General features: G+C 34.6%; 2 protein-coding genes across 2 annotated transcripts; one reads left to right on the top strand and one right to left on the bottom strand.

Annotated features, from left to right (window-relative positions):
* Positions 1-1303: 1303 nt before the first annotated feature.
* Positions 1304-19282, bottom strand: CEP97 (centrosomal protein 97). The gene is made up of 11 exons (XM_032219574.1): positions 19065-19282; positions 17971-18113; positions 16885-17043; positions 14611-14712; positions 13800-13913; positions 12626-12792; positions 11001-11165; positions 10631-10761; positions 4663-5449; positions 3814-3889; positions 1304-3637 (listed from the first exon to the last, which is right to left on the bottom strand). The coding sequence occupies exons 1-11, from the start codon at positions 19138-19140 to the stop codon at positions 2936-2938; spliced, it is 2622 nt and encodes an 873-aa protein (XP_032075465.1). The 5' UTR covers positions 19141-19282; the 3' UTR covers positions 1304-2935.
* Positions 19283-19372: 90 nt separating this feature from the next.
* On the top strand, positions 19373-24556 carry RPL24 (ribosomal protein L24). The gene is made up of 6 exons (XM_032219575.1): positions 19373-19467; positions 19584-19659; positions 20206-20316; positions 22313-22449; positions 23489-23552; positions 24434-24556. Exons 1-6 carry the CDS (start codon positions 19463-19465, stop codon positions 24512-24514), a joined length of 474 nt encoding a protein of 157 aa, XP_032075466.1. The 5' UTR covers positions 19373-19462; the 3' UTR covers positions 24515-24556.
* Positions 24557-25919: the final 1363 nt, after the last annotated feature.

Here is a 25919-nt window from a genome sequence, read left to right as displayed (position 1 = left end):
ATTTCTACTCTGTATTATGAACCAGAGAAAGCAGAACTGATTATTTAGACATATAGGGGGTATAACAAAAACAGGAGAGTGAAAAAACGTGTCCCTCTTTTCCACTTATTCCTTACTTCTTTCCCATTGCTTATTTCATTAAAAGGATTCACGGATCATGCTAGTCAAAAAAGTCTTTTGAAAAGCTTAATTTGTTTTATTCACTTGCCATGCTAAGTCCTAAAAGGTGTACAAACACTGAATTCCGAAATAGGCAAATCTGAAACTAAACAAACCAAACTATGACTTAAGACTTAATGTTATGTATAAATTAAGATAATGAACGTTAATTCATTTATCTCAGGATGAGTTTTGTATATAAATTTAAGTTTTTTAAAATAATGCATCAACTTTCTTATTTATTTAGTCAAATAAAATTGCATTAATTTAAATATTCACATATATTATTTCCCAAGATAAAAGCAAATGTATTTTTTCTCTATAATGCTGTAACTTTTTCTAATAACAAAAAATATCACATGTAACCTTAAAAATAATCAAAATATGTAAAACTGAGAAAGTTCACACACTTGCACATTTTCAAATAAGGAGTTAAATTTTTGATTTTGCATTCATTTTGATAACGAATAAACACTTTGTGTATGTGGGTTTTGAAACTCCCATTATAGATAATCACAATATGATCATTTGGAAGCTTCTATGAAAACTGGACTCATGAACTCTTTTAGCTCTTGCAAAAGATGTAGATTTTTTTCATTAATTTTTTCCCAATATATTGCAGCAATATATACCTAAAAGTATCAACTCCCACATCAAAACACAGAAAGCAATTTCCTTACAATCACAATGCATTCCTCTTAACTTCATAATTTTTACTCAGAGCAGAAAAAAAATTATCCTGTATTTATTCCAATACAGAATGAACTATTTTACTTAAGTGAACAAAAAAAAGTGCTGTCCTTAGGTCCAACTTTGGAGCCCTACTCATTTTTTTTTATAGAACAGAAGACAAATAATATTAAGCCAGCTACAAAGTAAATGAACACAAACATACTGTTTATAACTAAGAGGTACAAATACTGAGCCTTACAAAGACAGATATGAAGTTCAAGAAAATGAGATGAAACAAGTATATTTTAAACTCCATTTAAGCACGTTTAATGATTCCCTTGAAATAGTATTTTCTAAATATGTCTGCAATGCTCTAAAAATGACATTTTTTGATTTCTCCCTACAAAAAGAATAAACTTTTAACTACTTATCTCTATAACAAGTTTAAACTGTGCATTGGTTTTATGCTGCTTTAACATAGAGATTAATTGTATAGCACTATGACCGATATATACTAGAACATGTACATATTGAGCATGTATATTTTGTATACATACAGTACATGCAGTCTATAACACTACAAGTTTTTTTAAAAAAGATATGCAAATGACCAACATATTTAAATGCCATGAGTCATTTTGAAAAAAGGAAGTTGTAGTAAATTCAAGATCTCTTAAGCAATGCTTCAGTCAAAACATTTTTCCAGCTTTTGTTTTCTAATTTAAGATTGGCAGCATAATCTCTTGAAGTCCGAAAAAGAACTCCAAGTTGAAGTTAAATTTGACACAATAAACCTATTCCTGTATTTGGTATAACAATTTCTCAAGGCAATAGTTGCAATTGACTCATTAAGCCAAGAACAATATGTACTTGATTATATACTTAATACTGGGAACAAAGTTACAACTTTTAAATGTTCCAGAATTTATGAATAGAAAAATATTTATTTTTGACAATTATTATTAGCAGTGAAAACATACAAAGCATTTACTGATAGAAACAGTGGATTCTGTAAAGAATTGTTGCGTTCTTTATCATTATGTGGTAAACAGTAGAATGTAGGCATTCTCCGTGAATGCCAGAATATTGTTAATTTATATTAACGTTTGGCAATTTTATTTTAGCAATAGGTTTAGGTATAAAATTCATTATGTACTGTCTTTATACACATTCTGACCTTGGCAAAATAGGCAAATTATTCCTATCGTCATGAGAATGTAGTGTGAGAAGTTGCCTCTTCTCCTTCCTCTTCAGGCCAGTTTGTTTGGTTACATTGTGTTTTTTTTTTTTTCCCACTGTCCCAGTAAATGAAACAAAGAAAAATGACTTCATAAAAATAGTCCTCAGGATAACAGGCTGGACTCAGCTGTGTGAAATTCAATAGTCATGTTTGTAGAAAATGCTTGGAGTAATGGTGAGTAAACTGTCTGGCACCGTTAAAAAAATGAAAAATTTCCAAAATTTCCAAGCTTATAATTTAGTATCTGTGTCAGAATACATTTTCAGACTATTAATTAAAACACATTCTCTCTTATATTATTAACTGTATGTTGTGTTACCATTGGGCCAAATAGTGTTTCAGATTAGCAGGCAAAAATACGTTTCAGATCATGTAGGGATGCAAAAATAACACTTGCCATCAACGCCTTAACCTGAAATCTGCCTTAGGGGGTTGCAGACAGGTGCTATGTTTGTGCCTTCAAATATAAAGTTCTGCATACTGTCCTTATTCATCAAATTAAATATTTATATTTCTTTCTTTGAATATTACAATAAGAATTCATGCTTTGTTTCCTTGGAGAAAACAGTTGTTTAATTCAGCTATGATAACAGCAATATGGAAAGTACTTAAAAGAGTCTTCAAAATTATATTTCATAAAAATCTGTTTCAATCAAATCAAATGAAATTTAAGTTACCATGTCTATTTGAACCTATCTTGATATAATTTAATAGAGTGTAAATCTAACGTTAAGAGGATTAACAAACCTGTTAACAAGCTATTTTTAAAAGCAAGGAGACCCACATCTCAAAAAATGTAGAGAAATTGGTCTAATATAAAATGTTGAAGTGGCTTTTAAATTTTTTTCTGTCGGTCTATGCTTGCTATACAGATAGCCTAACAGAAAGTGTCTGCAATGAAGAATCACAGTTTGTCTTTTTTTCTGCCATTTTATCATTTAGATCGAATGTATCAATTCCTTCTTCTGCTAATGGAAGCACATCCTGAGATACTAAAACAGCACTGCATAAAATATCCTTTTCTTCTGATAAAACAGCTGTATGGGTCATACAACTTTCTCTTCCATTGCTGCAATTTGTATTTTCATCAGAATCATTTAGTTCCTCAACTGTTTTTAAATATTCTTGGAGAAGAGTATTATTCTCATCATTGTTCAAACTCTCTTTACAATATTCCTTGTGATCAACTGGGATCATAACATCAGAAAGGCTTCCTGAAAGAAAATCTTCACAGGGCTTGACTGTTTGCAGAGAATTTCCTAGAAAGCCTTCATTTGTTTCTGTCAAATGTTTTTCAGAGTTCTGCAATTCATTAAGGATATTTTGGTCTGATACACAGGAATGGAAACCTGAATCAGGATATTCCTGTAAACATTTCTGATGAAACTTTTCAGAAGATGAACCTAACCAAGTTGAACTATCAATAGGAGAAGGTTCTTGATTTGGTCTGGATGACTGTATGAATAATTCATGTGGACCCAGAATGCTACCCGCAGGAGTATCTTTTTTCCAGATATTACTTAGGTGTTGGTTTACTGAAAGCTGCCATTCCTGAATAGATTTAACCTGTATAAACCACAAAAAGAAAAGATTATAATATATAATGTCATATGTAATTGCATAATTATATCTCATTTCACACGAAAAAGTTAATTGGGTCAACTGTAAAACACAGAAAGGTTTCAGGAGAATATCTTAGTTTTTATTCATAAAAAATGAATATTTAGGAAAACTAACCCTACCTGATCCCAAAGAAATTTGACAGCTTCCTCTTGCACAAGTCTTTGAAGTTTCTCTTCATCTTTTTCTTTTCTTAACCTGTAAATGATTTTCAGATATACATCAAGCTTTAAAAGTGTTGCCACTTTGATCACTTTTGCTGCAATACAATTATTTATAAGTAGCCCTTTTCTTACGACCATAATAGAGCCCCAAATTTCTGTTACTAGGTAAGACAATTGTTAAGCGAGTTTTGCCCCATTTTACAACCTTTCTTGCCACAGTTGTTAAGTGAATTACTGAAGTTGTAAAGTTAGTAACAATGACTTTGCTTTGTCAGAAGGTGATAAAATTCCAGGATACTGTAATCATCATAAATACATGGCCAAATTTTGATCACGTGACCATGGGGATACTGCAACGGTCATGTGTGAAAAACAGTCATAACTAATTTTTTTCAGTGCTGTTGTAACTTCAAATGGTACTAAACATGTGGGTGTAAGTTAAGGACTACCTGTACTGCAATAAGAATAGATTCTAGCAAAGAATGTCATTTTGGAGACGAAATATATTTACATCAGTTTATTGATTAAATTGGCCAACTTAATCAGTTTTAATAACAATACAACTTAATTTTGTCTTTGCTAGAGACACTAAAGAGTATTTTTTTTCTTTTGATTATGCTAACAAAGTTGGTGAGCTTTGCCTTCATTTGGAGAACAAAGAGGATCTTAACAACTGAAGAAAATGAATCAAATCCACCACACCCAACCATACCTATGATATTGTTTTCATATAAAATGTATTGATCTCAAATTATAGCAAATTTTATTTCTTTCCTATTATTTCAGTTTACTTGACTTCCTACTTACTTTTGAACTTCTTCAGTTAAATGAATGATATGTTCTTGCATTCTGCTGAGTCGAATTTCATAGTGTGCTTCCCTGACTCTGGGATGGAATGTTCTTGTATAAAATCCTCTCCAACAGGCTTGAAGCTTGGTGGCAGCTTTATTCATTTCTAGAAGTTCATCTTTTTTCTCGGTTACAGTAACTAATGCATCAGTAGACAGTTCTAGAGAGCTAGCAACAGAAACACATTTGATAACATTCTCTTCAGGCGAGTGTGACTGTTTTAAGTCACTGAACTTTAGATTATCATCAGGGGATACTTGATAACTGCTAATGTCATCTGGTTCAATATCAGTGTTTACTGAAGAAGAAGCAATGGGGAAAATATCTTCCTCTAGATATGCATTTTGAGTTTCTACATCTGCTGACTTGAGGGTGTACTTTCCCAAAAGCACAGAATCATTGTTCTGCTTTTCTTTGTTCTGAATATTAATATCTTTTGTAAATTCCAAATATGTATTGCACGCATCTTCCACTTCCTCTACATCAATGCCAATTTCATGAAGTTTCAGTTCTGTTGAAGTGGGCGACATTGGAGACAGCCCTGAAGCAACAGGCATAAAAGTAGATTCTGAAGATAGGAGACTACTGTTCAACTTGTCCTCATCAGTTTGTATATCATCCAAGTAAAAATCCTTAAAAGTATTTCTTTCAGCTTGTAATGAAGTTGGAGAAACATTTTTAATTGCATAAGAATGGGCATCATTGGATTTTGTCGCAACCCAGGTATTTTTTTTAACAATACGTTCTAGGAAAGAGAGTAAAACACATAGACTTTCAATATTTATATATCCATGCATATATTTTTGCCAAACATTTACTATTTATATCTGTCTTTTGATTAATTAGGGATGAGGACAGGAGTCTTTTACCCCTGTTCCGTGGTATGCCAGCAACTAGGCTGTGTAGACCAGCGAAGGCCCATCTGCAGGATGCAAGCAACACACAAAACCACCACCCCTCTGATCCGCGGAAAAACCTTTCTCCACAGAATCAATCCCTATTGCCCAAAGGATTGAGGACTGCTAAATCAAGGAATAAATTATTGATGCTCCTCTGGTCCATAACAATAATATGCATCTGACTAAACAGCAAAACAAGAGAAGGAAAGAGTTCAGAAATGATTGTCCTCTCTTGTCAATGCAGCAATGGAATATGCTATATAGGAGCCTCCTTCCAATATTCTATCAGGCTCTACCAAGACCAATGGACAGAATACAAGGTGGACTTACAGTTGCAAGAAAAAGTATGTGAACCCCTTGGGATTACATGGAGTTTTGCACAAATTGGTCATAAAATGTGCTCTGAACTTCATCTGAGTCACAACAATAGACAAACACAGTCTGCTGAAAATAATACTACACAAACATTAGATGTTGCCATGGTTTAATTGCACATAACATGTAAACATTCACAGTGCAGGGAGGAAAAAGTATGTGAGCCCCTAGCCTAATGACGTCTCCAAGAGCTAATTGGAGCCAGGAGTGAGCCAACCTTGACTCCAATTAGTGTGATGATATTGGATGTGTTGCTGACAGCTGTTCTGCCCCTTAAAAACACACACATGTTGTGGGTTTACTGGTTTCAAGAAGCACTGTCTGATGTGAACCATGCCTTGCAGAAAAGAGGTCTCAGAAGACCTACGATCAAGAATTATTGACTTGCATGAAGCTGGAAAGGGTTACAAAAGTATCTCCAAAAGCCTTGATGTTCATGTGTCCATGGTAAGACAGACTGTCTACAAATGGAGAAAGTTTAGCACTCTTGCTACTCTCCCTAGGTGTGGTGGTCCTGTAAAAATGACTGCAAGAGCACAGCGCAGAATGCTTCATGAGGTAAAGAAGAATCCTAGAGTGTCAGCTAAAGACCTACAGAAATCTCTGGCACATGCTAACATTTTTGTTGACACATCTACAATAAGGAAAACATTAAACAAGAATGGAGTACATGTGAGGACACCATGGAGGAAGCCATTGCTGTCCAAAAAAAATATTGCAGCACATTTGAAATTTGCAAAAGAGCACCTGGATGTTCCACAGCACTACTGGCAAAATATACTGTGGACAGATGAAACCAAAATTGAGTTGTTTGGGAAAAACACACAATACTATGTGTGGAGAAAAAAAAAGGCACAGCACACCAACATCAAAACCTCATCCCCACTGTAAAACATGGCGGAGGGAGCATCATGGTTTGGGGCTGCTTTGCTGCCTCAGGGCCTGGACGGATTGTTGTCATTGATGGGAAAATGAATTCCAGAGTTTATCAAGATATTTTGCAGGAAAACGTATGACCATCTGTCTGCCAACTGAAGCTCCGCAGGGGATGGGTGATACAACAGGACAATGACCCAAAGCATACAAGTAAGTCAACACAAAAATGGCTTCAACAGCACAGAATACGCCCTCTGGAGTGGCCCAGTCAGAGTCCTGACCTCAACCCGATTGAAATGCTGTGTCATGACCTTAAGAGAGCGATTCACACCAGACATCCCAAGAATATTGCTACACTGAAACAGTTTTGTGAAGAGGAGTGGTCCACAATTACTCCAGATCGTTGTGCAGGTCTGATCTGCAACTACAAGAAACGTTTGGTTGAGGTCATTGCTGCCAAAGGAGGGCCAACCAGTTATTAAGACCAAGGGTTCACATACTTTTTCCTCCCTGCACTGTGACTGTTTACATGTTATGTGCAATTAAACCATGGCAACATCTAATGTTTGTGTAGTATTATTTTCAGCAGACTGTGTTTTTCTATTGTTGTCACTTAGATGAAGTTCAGAGCACATTTTATGACCAATTCATGCAAAACTCCACATAATCCCAAGGGGTTCACATACTTTTTCTTGCAACTGTAGATAAACATAAATTATTAAATGGCTGAAATCATTAGAAGTATAGTCTATAACCACTTATAAAGTGCAATTAAGAATCTAGAAGATAAAAATTTTAGTACCAAAATTGAAATATATCTTTAAAGACTTGTAAGTCAAAGAAAGGTAGTCTATAAACTATAAATATAATGTCTAAGATTAGATAAAATGTGACAATATCTAAAATACATATAGATTTGAGATGCTGCAGTGCAGTATGTAGCCAAGTGCACTGTAATAAATGAAAGCTCATAAATAAGTAGTATCTGAGCCTGAGTCTAAAAATTAGGATATCTGCTGATCAAAAGGAGAATAAATCTAGACTGAATGTCTCTATAAAAGAGCAATGAATAAGCATATATTCCATGGTTTCTACTTATCACAGGAACAAAGCCTTTCAACCAATGCTTATTTTTTAAAACTTACTAAAACAGCAGAAGAGGGAGCAAAACATTGTTGTGAGGGGAAAAGATTTTCTATGACCAGGTGAGTCTAAGTGAGAGAGAATGAGATGGAGTAACCATTTATCTAGTATTTACTTTCATCCATATAGATCAGGGCTATGAAACTCCTGGCCCGTGGGCCGGATGCATCAAGTGCTGGCCACTGCCACGCCTGGTTTAGCAAAGGGGGAAAAAGTCCCAAAACATCACATGTGATGCCGTCACAATGTGAGTTTGACACCCCTGATATAGATGAATGATTTTTTTTTTATAAGTTTATTTATAGGCCGCCCTTTTCTCTGAGGGGACTCAGGGCGGCTTACAACTTGTGGGGAAGGGAATACAGACAGTGACATATAAAAAACAGTACATAATTAAAAATAGAAACAACATTCATCATTCGGGTGGGGACGAATTACAATCTTTAACCCCAGGCCTGACGGGATAGCCAGATCTTGAGGGCTGTGCGGAAGGTTTGGAGGGTGGTGAGGGTACGAATCTCCATGGGGAGATCGTTCCAAAGGGTCGGAGCTACTACTGAAAAGGCTCTCCTCCGCGTGGTTGCCAGTCGACACTGACTGGCGGATGGAACTCGGAGGAGGCCTAATCTGTGTGATCTGATAGGTCGTGAGGAGGTAATTGGCAGGAGGCGGTCTCTCAAGTATCTGCTAGATCAGTGATGGCGAACCTATGACACGCGTGTCAGTGCTGACACGCGTAGCCATTTGGGGTGACACGCACAGGATTTCATGCGATTCATCCTCGGCTCCTGCACGGCCGCCGAGGATGAAAAAATCTGTGTGATCTCCCCCGCCCACACTCACTTACTGTATCGCCGCCGCCCCTTTCTGAGCGCAGGGGCTGCTGGTAAGGCGTGCGTGCTGTGCGCACACACGTCATCAGCGCGGCGAGGGAGGACCCGCAGGAGAGGAGCGCGGGAACAGTGCGCGCCTCTCTCCAGTCAGGCCGGCACAGAGAGTCTACTCCTGGGACTGTCGGTTACGACCGCACCACACTTATCTCAGTTCACAGCAGGGCTGTGGAGTCTGCTGCTTCCAGCTCCACATCCTCATCAACATGCCGCTCCGGCCCGCCCCCGCTATGAATATTCATATTCTTCGCCCTCGCGTCACTAGGAATATTCATAGCAGGGGCGGGCTGGAGCGGCATGTTGATGAGGACGTGGAGCTGGAAGCAGCCGACTCCACAGCCCTGGTTCACGGCACCCCAAACAAGTTCAATAATATCAAGGGCAACATACGAAATCGACTGATGAACAAAGAAGTTACTAAGCAGGTATGCTAAATAATTTGTTTTTGGTTTATTAAATACAATTATATATTGCAATTATACATTTTTGTAGTTTAAACTATAAATTGCACAAAATTATGTTTTTGTCGAAGTGACACACAACGCGAGTTATGCTCGATTTTTTGCCAATTTTTGACACACCACGCCAAAAAGGTTGCCCATCACTGTGCTAGATACTAGCGGTCTCTCAAGTATCTGCTATCTTCTAGATTCTCAATGATTGCCTTTGAGGCCTTCTAAAACCTCAGGATTTTAGTGGCCTCACCAAATTTAGTTCACCAAATTGTGCATGCCATTTTCACAATGTGTCAAAAAACTTTGGAAGACTTCTAAGGCCTTCCAAAACATCATGAAACCAACATTCAAAAATTACAGTTTATAATCTACATGAACCATCCCAAAATCTTAAATTTTTACAGCTTTAGATTTGCTAATAAAGAAGATTCAGAAGCTTGGCTTTAAATGGTTTTAAAACAAGAATAATTATTGCCACTGCTGTTGGTGACATAGATCTTTGTGTCAGCTGTTTTATGAAACCAAACAAGATATATTTTGTTTCTTCAAAGACAAGAATGAAAAACTATTCTAACCTATCGAAATCTTTAAGCTTCTTCTACAGAGATGCTTTCTGTGCTCAACTATGGTTACAATTCACATCCATTTAGTAAAGAAAAGCATTTTTGTTTTGAAATACTTGAAGATCAGTTTTTTAAAATAAATTTTAACTATAATATTGAACAAGATCTTCAAGAGTTCATTTAATAATCTTAGCATATTACATATTATAATGTAGTCAAAATATGCACTATGTGTTAGTGTGAACAACCATTTCCTTGTTAGTGCCTATATTCATAAGGGGTTACCAAAGTAGCAATGTAAGCCTCTTTTAAAAATGCCTCTTTGACTGCCTTGTGCAGTTTTCTTATTACAAATTAATTTGCTATATGGAGTTACAGTCTGCATAATAAATTTCAATTCAACACTAAACTCCATTTGTAATAAATATTTTCATTATTCCTAGTCCTATTTGGCTATAGCTTCTTCTTTTCATTCCTCCACTCTCTGAATTCCACAGATATGTTATCCCATTTTATCTACTCTAGTACGCCACAATTGAACCACACTTTGTTAATTATACACAATATATTTTGAATTTGAATTTAAGTAATTCAGTACATTAATCTAGCATGAAGGCACACTTTAATTATGAACTTGTATATATGTACCCAATCACTAATTACAAACCTATAGACAAGTGGGTGGCAAGAATGATGAAAACACAATGGATATGAATTCTTACTACCTTCAGTTATTTCTTGTTGTACATGGGCAGGACTGTTTGGCTCATTATTAATGAGTAGTTCTTTATTCAGAGTTAAGGATAGAGGTGACTCATTGGCATGGCTCTGACACATCAATTGCCTCTGATGCAACCTAAATAAAAAAATTAAATGGTTTTATTTCATGACTTAAGAACACTAGAGCAGAGAACCACTCTTCTTTAATATCACAAATGTTAGCAAGAGTTAGCAAAATACATATATATCTTCAAATCAACTTTTCTAACCTTAAAAAGCAGCTTTAAAAGCCTTATGAATCAAGGCCTGCTTGAACAGTTAAAATGATTATTATTAAAATATATAAAAATGACTCATAAACAATGATATTCACACCTTTGCTTATGTAGTATTTTTTCCAGTTTGGCATCCTCTGCTGATTGGAGTCCAAACATAGTAGTAAGAGGACAAACACTGGCCAAATATTGTACTAACTGAAGGTGCTGGCCTGGTCGGAATGATCTTCCCTTTCCTTGACTGTAAAGCCATTCTGCTTTCAAGCTATACGCAAAAACAATATTAATTGTAATAAACATTTGAAAATCCTTTCTATGAGAAACATAAGAGCATAAAAAACAGCAATTGTAATCCAGAAGTAATAGATGTAACTCGGAAGCAATAGCAACAATATAATCAATTGTTGATATATCATAATACATTGGGAGAAAGCAATAATTTTCATGATCTCCAAACTATAAACTATTTCAGATACATACTAAGTATCCAGGAGTATATAAATTAAAACCAGACCTTGGAAGTACAGTAACTTGCCTTAGAATTTGTTAGACTTAAATATACATAAATGAAAATTAATAACATATTTTTAACAGAACTATTTCATAAAGAACAAATACTCTTTCTATTCAATATTATCCATACATGGTCTCAAATTACTCTCTTTCAGAGTAAGTTATTATGCAAAGTTTAGGAAAAAAGTAAGAAGTAAAAAATTAAAGGAAGATAATAGGAAAAAAGGAAATATAACTGTTCTATAGTACCTATCTAGCCTTTTAACTTTCCAAATAAACCTTGCTGCAAAGATGCCTGTATATTGATTTATGTACTACTTTTCGTTCTTTAAACATTTCACCTCTTTCACAATTTTCTCACTTTTCTCTTTCATTCCTTGCAACCACTGTACTTCCCAAATCATTGTTACCTCATGTATTCTTTCAGTTAGAGTCTGTGCACAGCTTTCTTAATCCCTTGAATTTTTTGTATTTATTCTTGCTACATTTATATAGAGCAGGGGTGTCAAACTCGCAGCCCAGATGCATCATATGCTGGTCCTGCCCCCTGCCCGGTTTAGCGAAGGGGGAAAAAGTCCCGATACCTCATATGATGCCGCCATGAGTTTGACACCCCTGAAGTGGCATTATACCAATCATCAGGCACAAGTTTAGTTTTCTCATATATGTTAAACAATATGTACAGCCACTGTATAGGCAACTCTTATACTATCTGAAACTGACAAAACCTGAATCGGTTTCACATTAAACTATTTATTTTGCCTCTTAAGGCAAATATCTAATGCCAGCTCATTCCTTTCTATGTGTATTCTCCATTGTGTGTCTACTTACTCTTTTGTAATCCCTTTTCATCGACTCCACTACATAGCAAATGTAAATACAAACATTAATTGCAATTATCCTAGCACTGGGTGAGTATTCCCAACACTGCAAGGAATGGGGAAAGGGGGTTATAAAACTTGCCCTTTCCCCAAGCTTCTTGTCAGTTGAGTTCGGGAAACCTTTCATACCATTTGAGTTCACCCAGGCTATTTCGGCTAATATCCTTGTAATGCTGTAAATATATTTCAGGACAATTTCTTATTAAAGCTTTTTCAAGATTTATTACTATCCTGACATCTTTTTTTGTTTTCTCAATCTTTGTCTTGCAAATGCTAAATGACGGATAGATACATAGACTGATGGCCACACTTGGTTTAATCATGTTCTTACCTTTCTTTCTGAGAAACCACATATCCATCAATTACTTTAAGACTGAGACACCAATTGACAATAAATGGTCGGTAATCAAAACCTGGAATGTTAGGTGTTGCCATCACACAAGGATTGTTCATAATTGAGAGTTGCTCTAGTTTAGGAAAAGAGGTCAAGAAAGAAATCTAAAAAGAAAAGGAAACAATTATTTTGGTGATTAAATGTAAAGAAAATTTATATGCTGAGCAGCACTACAGATATAGCCTACAGCTTAGTTATGTTAGATGTTTGAAAGAAAAATAATTTTACTTGCTTAATTTTATCGAAGACTATTCTTTTCTTTTATTATTTCTTAGAATTTATTAAACACATTTTTACTAGAATAGTAGAATATTTTCTGCCAATAGCTTTATTGTAATATGAAAGACATTTCAATTGTAAGTCCTTGACTTACAACCACAATTGAGCCAAAATTTTCATTGCCAAGCAAGAGAATTAAATGAGTTGCACCCCATTTTACAGAATTTTTGTCACTGTGGTTAAGCAAATCACTGCACGTCTTAAGTGAAACATGCAGTTAAGCAAATTTGGCTTCTTCCATTGACTTTGCTTGTCAGAAGCCAGCTGGGAAAGTTAGGGTTAAGGTTAAAAAAAGGTGTTTAAACTAAGTTAAATTCATAGTGCCTTTCAAATGATATTTCTACTTTTTAATCTGATTGAGCCCATCATCACTAAAAAAAGGTACAAAATACCTGTACCAGGAACATTTGTTCCTCTCTCCTTAGGTAGGATCAATTTTATTTTTCTTTTAATTCCTGTTTATTAAATGTAAAGCATTTTGTAAAGTAAGTAATCCAAAATTTATCTTTGATCATAGTAACTAATATTTAAATTTCAAAAATATGCTTCAAAGAACTTACGTTAAGAATTTGTCTCAAAGAATGTCATTTCCCCTTTACAGTATTTTGATTACTTTAATTGTGAACATATTTAATTATTTATACAATCATTAATTAAATTATTTCTAGTTACTGTCATTTAATTTTAAAATCTACATATTTTCTGTGCCCAAAACATAGTAATAAAAATAAAACTATACATGATTATAATGAAATGTACCTATAGTAATTTAGGTTGTATCTGATTTTTTTTCAAACAGTTATCCCATTTTCTTCAAAAATGTTATTCTTACCTCATTCAAATCTCTAATTTCATTTTCTGCCAACGAAAAAATAGTCAGGCCTTGAGGTAAACAAGAAGGTGCTGAACGCAGCGAAGTTATGATATTTCCATGGAGCAGCAGAGTCTTGAGGAATAGTAAAATGGAAAAAGCAATATACAGATATATACTTCAATAATGTGAATGCTCTGAATATTAATAAAACTACATAAGGATTATGAAAATACAGCAAATATATAGGTACACACACACACAAACACACTTGAAATATTGTTTATATTTAACACATGGATGTGTTAAAAATAAATGATATTTCAAGGGAATGTAAAAAATGTACATAACTGTATTTTCTCTTTAGTTTAGTTACATTTAGAAATGTAATATGTTAGATCTAAATGATATTAATCATCGACTAGTTAATCTTCATTTTAGTTGAATTACAGCCTAAATTACTATGTACCCAAATCATGTTTTAAAGAATGGTTGTTCAACCTTTTGGCTAAGCTGGGCTGCATTGAGCAAAGTGCAATTGGGTCACATAAAAATATACACAATATAGTTAATATATATATAAATAAAAACTTCCTTTATTTTGTATATTTTTAATTATCTGGTGAGGCTGCATTACTAGCTATCCAGGGCCACATGGTTGGACATGACTGCTTTAAAAGCATTTAAAGAAGAATTTTCTTATTCATAGCTACCTGAAGAAAATGCTCTTGTGAATAAGATAAAAACTTTATTACAGTTAAGGGCTAGCAATGCTGCTCTGAACTCACTCTTTAATTTAGACCATCCAAGAATATAAGCTTAAAATATTTACCTTTAGAGATGAAAGTTTGGAGATATCTCCTATTTGGGGTATATTGTTATCTGACAAATCAAGATGTTGAAGAGATGTGCAGCAACTGATCTGGTCTATAGTCTAAAGGAAAACAAAATATTTTTCAGCAACATTATGAAGCTTAATAGTTGCAATTGCTTAAAATTCTTAATATCAAAGGAAGTGTCTTTTAGATTAGTAAAAATGCACTACATCAAATATGGCATGGTGTCCCTTGAGTCTGAGATGATTCCTGGCACTTACCTAGACAAGTCCCTACAGTTTTCTTGGCAAGATTTCAGAAATGGCTTACCATTTCCTTCTTCCTAAAACTGAGAGAGAGTAACTGGCCCAAGATCACGCACCACTCAGTTTCTGGCCTGGTGTCTTATCCACTACATCAAACTGGCTCTCAATTAAGACATGCTATAAATTCATCTTCCATAATTAAAAAAGAACATGTATGCTTTATTCTGGGTGAGTTTAACTTATGAGAAAGGTGTATAGAAGTTAAATCATATCTAATAGAACAGTGTTTTTCAACCTTTTTTGTGCAAAGGCACACTTTTTTCATGAAAAAAATCACGAGGCACACCACCATCAGAAAATGTTAAAAAATTTTAACTCTGTGCCTATATTGACTATATATAAAGTAATTTTCCCACGGCACACCTTACACTATGTCACAGCACACTAGTGTGCCGCGGCACAGTGGTTGAAAAACACTGTAATAGAAGACCTTTGAATGATATAGCTTCTAACTGTTTTAATATTACATGTAAATATTGTAAATTAGATTCCAACATGAAATTAAGAAAAACAGGTCCTAGATTGTGTGGAGAAAGCCTGTGAACCAGAAATAATAGGAAAGATATATAAGGATTGGAAGGCATCTTGGAAACATGCAAAGCAGGAAACTACTAATTATGTGCTTGGCCAGAGGAATATTTATCACTATGTCTTAGGGGCTAAATGTCCATTTTGCATTGGATTTTAGTTTTAATCTAATAAAACTGACTCTAATGATTCTGGAACATAAGGTCATTATTATAAAAGTTGGGCTCAAAACAGACTTCTGAAATCCTGGATGCAGTCTCAAGGATCTCCAAAAGTTGCTATCAAACAGCAGTTTTAAAAACATAAAATACTTGAATTGAGTACAATCATATTTCCCACAATGCAAAAAAAGTTTAAATGGAATAAAATAAAATGTACTTAATAGTGGCTCCATCCACTACTTTCTGGAGTCTACTAACTTGCACATCTCTCAAAGGTTAAATGTAATTTGCTGCCCAGAAAAAGTTGCGCAACTCTGTTCTAGCAGTTTGAATTCTAATAAATCAAACATTCCAAGACTCTGAAATTTGCATTAAATTATTATACATTTTAAAAAGCAGGACTACAGAACTCCTAAAAGATGAGAAATGTATGTTCAGGTACAGAAGTATAGAGACAAGAACAGAAGGAAGAATTCTTCTGAAAACAAACAGAAATAATCTGATACTTTTAAACGTTGTAATTGATTTACGTCTGCCACAATACAAGTCTAAAGTAATTTACCTATAATATCTTACTTAAAATGATTAAATCTCATTTCTAATTTTAAAAATCTAGAGTTAACAAAGAAACTAAATATAATAATATTAAAATCTATAATAGGCCACAAAATACAGATAAAGATATGAAAACTGTTAAAGTATTTCCATAAAACAGGTTATAAACTGACTGACTTTCCATCACAGCAAAAATTCAATTAAGGAGGGATGTTTATTTCACAGGAAGAAAATCTAAAGTCCAGCATTAGCTACAGAAAAACTTTTCCTCATTTTTTCTTCAAAATAATTATATCCAATAGTATTATTTCACCAGGGGAACAACAATTATTACTATGATAGAAAGGTTGTTCTTTAGAGCCTACACATTGCCCAAATCCTATCTGAATGTTGAGGGGCTATCTGGATAGCATTGTCAGCATAATGTAGGCTAGTGAAGTTTTTCCGTCCAATTTTAAAATTCTATCCTATTCTATCCTATTCCATCCCATGTAATATTGCATTTCCAAACATTTTGCCTTAATCAAGTTCCTAGGTATGACATAAATTAAATACAATACTACTGTATTGGATTAACATTTTTATAAAATTGTTTTATAAAATTGTTTACAATTTTAAGGTACAAGGCCACCCACTTCCATACAACTCCTCCAAAAGGCAAGATGCAGTACTTATTTTGTTCATTATTTGTTATTTATTTGATTATTTAAAGAAAATTTACCTTTAAGTTGTTTCCTGCCAGATTCAGCCACTCCAGATACATTAGCTCTTTTAATCCCTCTACGTTACCAATACTGTTGTGAGGCAAATTTAACACTCGAAGATGAGTCAGCTTTGCTATACCCATCATCCGCACTAGACGATTGTTGGCTACTGACAACTGCAAGAAAATGGACAAATAGCTTCAATTTTGCTTACAATTACTTAAATTGTTGGAGAAAACTATAAATGGGAAAGTATGTACATACCACCCAATACTAGAGATTAGTACTTTACTGCAAAGTAAAGTACTTTTACTTTGCATTTAGTACCTTTAGCATTGTGGGGGAAGGTTGTATCAGTTGCAACCCAGTCTGGAAGAAGATCATGTTACATTGAATGAATTGTAATCCAAACTGGAATGCAATGACCCATGCCTTCATCATTACCTGTTTAAAACTACTGCTAACATGCTTTACATTGGTCTGACTTAAAACCTGCAGTTTTAAGAGAACAGCAGTCTACGTACTGACTGATCTCTCCCATTGGAGACACATTTCACTGATGTTGCAGCCATGCACTTATTTTTATGTATTTATTACATTTCTATGCTGCCCATCTCCCATACAAGGTCACTCTGGGTGACTTAATGAAGATAGGCTTTTGTGTGTAATTTAAAATGCTGATACTAACCTATAAATCCCTACAAGTTATCTGCAGCCCTGTATTCTTGTATTGGAAGTGTAGTTTAAACCTTCCTTCTTATCAGTCTCTTTCTGACTGCACCTACAAAGTGCTTTCAAAATTCATTTTCACAGAATGTGCCTTCCCAATAATATTCTGTCAGAAGCTTTCAATTACTTCAAAACCAAAACATATAAGAAATATTAATTAACAAAGATAATTAGTTGTTCTAATTTGTGTACACAGTATGTGCATAGAAATCTGATGAATCAAACACTGTATTGGACTCATTTTAATTGAAGGTTATCCTTTGCTCATAACATACAGAATGAAACATTACAATTTATTTTTCCAAGTTTTCCCTCAAATATAAATAATTTAAGTAACAAAGCATATTTGTTCATATGTATGAAAAAAACCCTACCTGCATCAAGTTCTTATAGTTCTCCAGGTGTTCCAATTTAATTAATTGATTTTTATCCAAAATCAAAGTATGTATGTCTGCATTACAGGATAAAGTTGGTCCTAGTTTTTGTAAACCCTGGCCTGACCAATTAATTAAAGAACCTGTTAAATAAGGAAAAAAAATGTTAAAAAACCCCCAACACAGCAAATTTAGAAGACAATATGCAATCATAAGACAATATGCAATCATAAAATAAGTTAATATTTTGCAATACAGTATTAAACTGGGCACCAATTTCTTTGTTCTTTTTTTAACATATCTGAAAAACCTTAAACTTCAGCTTTTGTAACATACTCTTTACAGTGCTAAGCAATATTTTTCAAAGTGTTCTAACATAACCTGCTCATGTCAGGTCAGGTCACATTTCTATGGGGCATTCTACAGACATTTTGTAGTATATGCTATACTGTTTCCTTTACATTGTATTGCAAAGGTTTAATTTGTAAAAAATGTACTTACTAAAATATAGCATTACCATTATTTACAATGGAACAATTTTGCTCAATTTTGCCATCCTATGAAAAATAAATTCTCGCATATAACAAGAGTTTTAGCATTAGCAAATAGCTTGTAACACAACCTCTCCCCCAAAGAGAGACAAGTATCACAATACTATAATGCTTTGCAGGACAAAAAACTAGTTGCAAAAAAGAATGATAGTAGTATCTCATCTAACAAAGTTGCATAACTGTCATTACACTTCTATTTGATGTGCACATGTAGAAAGAAGGCACAAAGGAATGTCTGGAATTATTTCAATATACGTGTATATACATATAAAAACGCCAAGTAAGTGAGGTACCGCTCCTACAAACTACACAAAGAAACAACCGCTCGCAAGGCCTTTCGGGATTTGTAGTGCATTGTTAAAATTAACTCATACTATTAATCAAAACCAAAGATCATACAAACTACAGTCCCCATAAGGCTCCGCGCGATACACAGCGCCCCCCCTCCCATAACGGTCAACGAAAAGACTGCCTGTTCCTCAGCCAGCGTTCACAAATCTCTTATTTTCGTCGCTCTCCGCACTCGGCAGATTTTACTCCTACCTTGACTAGCGCCCGTGGATGGCTTTACCGCCTCAGTCTTCGTTGCGGAAACCTCCGCAACCGATGCTGCCGCCATACTTCCCGCTTGCTTCCAATGCTAGGCAACCGTACTGAGGCTAGAGTACTGATTGGATAACAGGAAACGCTTGAGAAAAAAATAATGTCAGATATTTTATATTACGTTACAAAGTTTTCAAGGCCCTTTGTGTCCCAGATAATGAGTTTTATCTACTTTAGGAATTAAACTACCAGCTAATGAAAGAGCAGCACTTCCCATCGTACAACAAATAGCGGGTGTTCCCATCATGCACCGCGTAAGTCTAGAATCCGGTTTCCCGTGAGCCTCTCTTTCTCTTATACGCTGGAGGAACCGGTGAGGTTGCTCCGCTGCTACCATTATGAAGTAAGACTCGGGGCCTTGGTTTAATCCGAGGCCATCCTCAGGTTTGGCACATGAAATGGGGGAGGTTTAGGTTTTCTCAGTTTGCTAATTTGTTTCTCGATAACTTTGGGATGCAGGGTCGAGCTGTGCAGCTTCAGTGGGTACAAGATCTACCCCGGCCATGGCCGCCGCTACGCTCGTACGGACGGAAAGGTAAGGCGCAAAAAAAAAGAAAAGGTCTGGCATACTACTGAAATTGTTGCTCAATACATGTATGGAAGTCATGTTTTGATAGAATCACTGAAAAGATTACTGGCATTGTTACATATCCATCCAGTTTTATAATTACAAATGTAATTTTTGGTGCCTCTACTAGCCAGCACTTAGAACAACCTAAAAGAAATTATTAGCCATATAGCAAGTGAAGTCTTATTAAAGCAAAATACACGTTTTGTCTGACTCACCCAATGGAGCAGTGAAGTAGTTAAGGAATCAACAAGAAGATTATTTTACGTACCTTGGAAACAGTGCAAGCATTACTGGTGGAATACTGCAAAAAGTAGCATCTTGACTATACTTTTCATTTTTTTGAAAACGTTGCAAAATAACGGGTTTAGCTCAGTTTTAACTTGTATATTGCCTAGTTCACAGCTAATCACGATTGAAACCTCAAATCTAGAGATGTTTTGAGCTGTTTTATCCGTATGCATTAGTACCAAATGCATGTTATGTTTAAAAAAATTAATCCAAATGTTTCAGGTTTTTCAGTTTTTGAATGCAAAATGTGAGTCTGCATTCCTGTCTAAGAGAAACCCCCGTCAGATCAATTGGACTGTTTTGTACAGGAGAAAGCACAAGAAAGGACAGTCGGTAAGTATTTTGCTGTATTTGTTAATTTAGGGAGACTGAATAATGATGGCTGCCTGTATTCTTAATAAGAGTAAGAACATCCAAAACAATATTTAACAATATCACAGAAAGATGACATTTATTTTACCTCACAGCTTAAATATTCCTATGTTCCTTTACGAACATAATTAAATTTTATTAAAAAGAATACACTTTCATCTATAGGATGCATACAGTACTTAGATTGACTTGAGATGAAGTGAGAGGGGAAATAGACTGGTTATGCAAAACCAAATTACTTGTGAGGCAGTTTACAAGTACCTTAACCACAAACAATTATAATGTGTTAGAAATCTGTTGTTTTTGATGAGGCTTTTTGAGATTGCCTGAATTTTTTTTAATGTGTAGAGTACCCTGGGAGCTTGAAATGCTCTGGTATTACTTTTGTTCTTATTTTGAATCCTGTTGTAAAAGTGCATCCATTATGTGCAAAGTTTGTCTAGTTGTGCTAGGTACAGTGCTGGCAAATGATGATTTATAACACAAAATAGATGTGATAATGCTGTTAATATAGATTTGAGGGCAGAGTAGACATTGTTGTAGGTCTGATTCTTATCTCAGTACCATTGCATGTAGTTTCTTTTTGCTTCAGTTTCAGTGGTATCTGCAAATATGGCCTTCTACCCATCACTTCAGAAAATGCATTACTAAGTCTGTTACTAATGGTCTATTGATCTTGTTGGGTGGATAATCTGAATACCTAGTCTAATTCCATTCATGGAGTGTCTCTGTCAAGAGAACCAGAATAAACACAATTGTAGCATGCAGCCGGGTTCTACCATGATAGATTTTATTAAAATTTCTGGATGGAAGCTGGAAGTGCATGTTCCTTGCATGATGTAAATTAATTCTGTAGATTTCCTGCAAAATGAATGGGTAGTTTTACCGTGACATCAAAAAAGTGGCCCTTTTGGAAGGAAAGTCAATGTTGAGGGTGATGGTGGAATCCAAATTGTTGAAGTTATGATAGTATTTAACCATTACTTCAAAACAATGAAATGGAACCATTCCTTCAATTTGCTCAGTGTGTAACTTGCATCTGTACAACTACTATCCTCTTTGTTCCCAACTTGTCTCATCCCAATTCAAATCCTAATCTAGCTATTCTGTGCATCTAATGAAGTCAGCTGAAGCTCATCAAATGTTGCCTTTTAATAAAATGTTAGCAGATTTATTCTGTTTTCTTATACCTTAGTAATCATAATTGTATGTGTACATAATTTGGGGATCATGCTTGTGATATAATGTATTATTCATAATTTATATCATTACATGGCTTTTCACAATACATTTATTAAAATATATTCTGTGACCTTTGATAAAGGATTATTGGTTTAAATTATTTTGATGGGAATAGGAAATCTATGTCTTTTTGTTGTATTATTAAAAACAGTGGTTGAATGCATGTTCTGTGGCTAGGAAAGAAAATCCATTAAGAGCTGTGTTTTAAAATGGCTGTATATAGTTAATTGAAAGAAAAAGCAGTATTAGAAATGTACAGCATAATTGTACATCTGTTTAATCAAAAGTAAATCATGTTTTTGGTAAATTGGAAAAGAATTATAGCTTAAATGTACAGAAAAATAGCTCTAATATAGAGTTGTAGCCTTGTGTATTCATGGATGACAGGGCCATCAGGCAGGCAGCCTTTTATATCTTAATATTTCTCTTACTGGTAAGTGAAAGACTAGAATCTATATCAAAAAAAATTTCAAAGTGGACTTTAATTGTTTTTTTTTTTAAAGTTGATTTTCCTTAAGTTTCAAGTGATCAGCAAATGTGAAATATTAGATAAAAATTCCTGGGAGTTGAGATAGGAAGTGAGAAAACTGAACTGTGGCAACTTATATGAAATACTTCAATCTGGCATGATCAAAAGGCTTGTTTGTGTGTGTGTGAATTTTTTGAGTTTTTCCAAGTATGAATACTTGTTTGAAGCATTTATTTCTTTGCTCAGGAAGAGGTACAAAAGAAACGTACACGCCGTGCTGTTAAAGGCCATAGAGCAATCACAGGTGCTTCTTTGGCTGAAATAATGGCTAAGAGAAATCAGAAGCCTGAAGTTCGAAAAGCTCAAAGGGAACAGGCCATTAGGTGAGTACATTTTATTCTTATCCTTTATAAAAGTATGATTATGATCTAGTTGACATCCTTGGCTGAATGTAAAAAATAGACATTTGATTATGGATTTTTAATACAGGAGTGTTACTTTATGTTACTTCATTTGTATATTCCTTGTCACATGTAAAGGAATTTTGCTAAAAAATAAAGCCAATACAATACAACTTTGTTCAAACCACTTCCAAAAGTCCAAAAATATTTTTTTTAAAAAATCAGAAGATTAAAAATACTTGGTGACTTGTGGTCTGGGATGCTTCCACTCCTTTATTTCGGTATGGGCTTAAACTAGAGATAGTTTCACCAATGGCTAGATCTGTTTCCAACCCTTCATAGGGATGAGATGAAAGGGACTGCTTTAAGACATCTGGAATACTTTGATACTGCAGCTCTGTAGCAGCAGCTTGGGCCTGAAGATACAACAAGTGGGGAATTACTTAAAGCATCCAATCAGCAAAAAATCATCTGTACATTTTTCCTTTTCAGGCACTAGGGTAAGGAAAGCAGCATTTTAAGCAATTACTAGTATTTATAAGCTATTGCTACCTAGAATGGAATAAAATTCTTAGAGAAAAGTCAGTGCCTCACATGAGACCCTGCAACTACATTGAATAATATTGCAGAATTTTCCTTCTTGATGTATGGCAGGATAGACAATCTTTTTTGGTTTAGAAATTATACTTTGCCTTTATGCCATGTTGGGTGGGGGGCACATTATGTGTTTATCATTGACAGAATTTTGTAAGAATGGAAAATGGGTTGAGGGAAAATGGTTTGATTGGAGGATGAATTGATTAAAGGGAACCTAATGTTGCAGAAAATATTCGGCCCATCTATCCAGGGTTAGGCTCTTAAAGGTTATAAATGGAATTTTGAGTTGTTATATCTAGCCAAATGTCTCCACACATCCATAGACTACTATTCTGCTATATAGCGGACATACTTTTTCATACATTTTGGATGTTAAATAATAAAAAAAATGTTCTCATTAATATTTTTGCAATATAATTGACAGAGCTGCCAAGGAGGCAAAGAAGGCTAAGCAGGCAACTAAGAAAACAGTACCCTCTACAACAAAGGTAATGGCCAGCAAAGGCTGTTAAAGCAAGAGTATGATTTCTTGTATCACTCTTTGTATATTCTTATTTACAAAACAAAACAATTGCAGCTTTGAACTCTGTTCTAGTCTCATTATCAGTTGTGACATATTTCATACTTTCACTACATGGGTTACTACTTGAAGATAACCACTTTTTTCCTTCATTTGCTTCATTTATGTTTTACCTTTTGTTTGGTTGCCCAAAGTGATAGTGTATTATATACATAAGGATATATTATTTTCATAATAATTTTCTAAATAGGCTGAGTTAGGAGTTAAGAATGAGCATTATGATCTAATAGAAACTTGAAAGTAAGTCTCGTATTCAAATGTACTATTCAGATACTACATTGCTTTTCTGCCCCTGTTGTAATCTGGGTTCTCAGTGCGACTCTCCTTTGAGTTAAAAGTATCACTAAGCTCCAGTCCTTGATCAGGGAAGGGGCTGCAATAAACTTTTAAAATGGCATATAATTGTATGGTAACAATTGTTTCTCAAAGGCTGCAATATGAAATTCCTTTAGTCGAGTGGTTGCAAAGGAGTTCATAGTGTAGCATTTCTGACTAGATTGAAAACTTTGTTCAAATGATTTACAGCAGTTCCCAAACCTTTCTGGCTTTGCGGGGGGGGGGGGGGCATGGTTCTTCGTGAGCGGTGCTTGTCCACCACTTCCATGGCCCAGTTCCGAATGGCTCAAAGCCTGGTAGTAGTCTGGGGGTTGGGTACCCCTGATTTAGAGACACTTTGTTCTTTCTCATTCACTCACCAGAAGTTCATCTATATGCATTATGCTAGTTTACACTAATTAAACTGACTTAATATGTAGCATACCCTCATGAGTGTCTTGTTTCTATTTCCAGGCACCAACAAAGACTGCACCAAAGCAAAAAATTGTGAAGCCTGTGAAAGTTTCTGCTCCTCGTGTTGGTGGGAAACGCTGATTTGTGCTGATTTGATTATGTCAAATAAAATTTTGACTATAATTGGTCTATTCTCTTTTTAAAAAAACTTTCTTGAATGTTCATTTTCATTACATTACTTACAATGAGCAGTAAAGTTGAAAGCTGCTATTAGCAAAACATATAAAGGAAAGTCTGTATTTAAGAAATTATTAGTGGGAAAAATCCAGGATTTAAATCTCAATACATATTCATTTGAAATTCATGTTACTTTTGCCTAATCTGCTTAAATGCCCTACAACCTGATTGTTTATTAAAGGAATTTTGCCACTGAAAACTGATCGTTTACTCAGAATAAATTACATCATATTTCAACTATCTTGGCAGTAGCTGATCAGTTAACAGTTGAATATCGCACAGCCATAACTATTTCTGGTGAAGGATTGCAATTAAGTTTTCTACCATTTAGAACTTGTGACCACTTATCTCTTTCTCTGCATGAAGATAGAACAATGGCAAAACTGCTATGCCAGTTGGAAGGGGAAATGGAAGGAAAAATCTGTGATTCTGAAACGCCTACAGGAATCTTAGAATTGGATGGAAAACATTGGTTTTTTTTAAAAAAAAAAATTCAATATATTTTTATAATCAAGAGATACTGATGAATTAAGATAGTCATTTTAAAGCAATTTTATTCATACTTTCAGAATTTACAAGGTATTTGTTGTGAACTCAGCAACTAGATTTATACATTCAAAAAGACACTAGATCCTTAATAATAATTTTAAACTCCCGTTTTGCAATTCTGTAGTCCCTATTCAGGGTGACATGATGGAGCTGACCATTTACTGGCCAGATAGCCATGCTGACACTTACATGGAGTTTGCAGCAGATATTTTTTCTTTGTACCCTCCAAGAGAAATGTCTGCTGCTACCTAGGATTGAACTCAACCCTTCAAGTGGAAGCCAAGCATCTCCCCCAATATGTCACCATACCGTTCTGTACTATAGATAAAATAGCCTTAAAATATTAAATATGTAATTTAGTCAATTGTATATTTGCATACTGCAAGATTGCATTTTCCTAAACAATGCATAGGGTACTATACAAATGGCAATCAAGGTAGAATGAGAAATTTATATTACACCAACCAAGTTACTAATCTTGATTTATGATATGAATAATATTTTGCATTGTTTAGATTTAAGAATATTGACAGACTGATAGTGTTCATTCTTGTTTTATTTAGGCTGATAAAACCATTTTATGGGATGTTAATGGCAAAGTAACTGCAGAAATTCTATTGAAAAACATTTGGAAACCTAAAATTAAACAATTTTTATGCCTCCAACTACAAAATTTTTCAGATTTTGTGCTGCAACATGCCAATTTTATAAAGGTAAGATGCACTATGGAGAAAATACAGAAAAATTATGAATAACTACT

The sequence above is a fragment of the Thamnophis elegans genome, chromosome 6, assembly GCF_009769535.1.
Source record: "Thamnophis elegans isolate rThaEle1 chromosome 6, rThaEle1.pri, whole genome shotgun sequence".
Taxonomy (NCBI): domain Eukaryota; kingdom Metazoa; phylum Chordata; class Lepidosauria; order Squamata; family Colubridae; genus Thamnophis; species Thamnophis elegans.
This window is presented reverse-complemented; position numbering and strand designations above follow the sequence as displayed.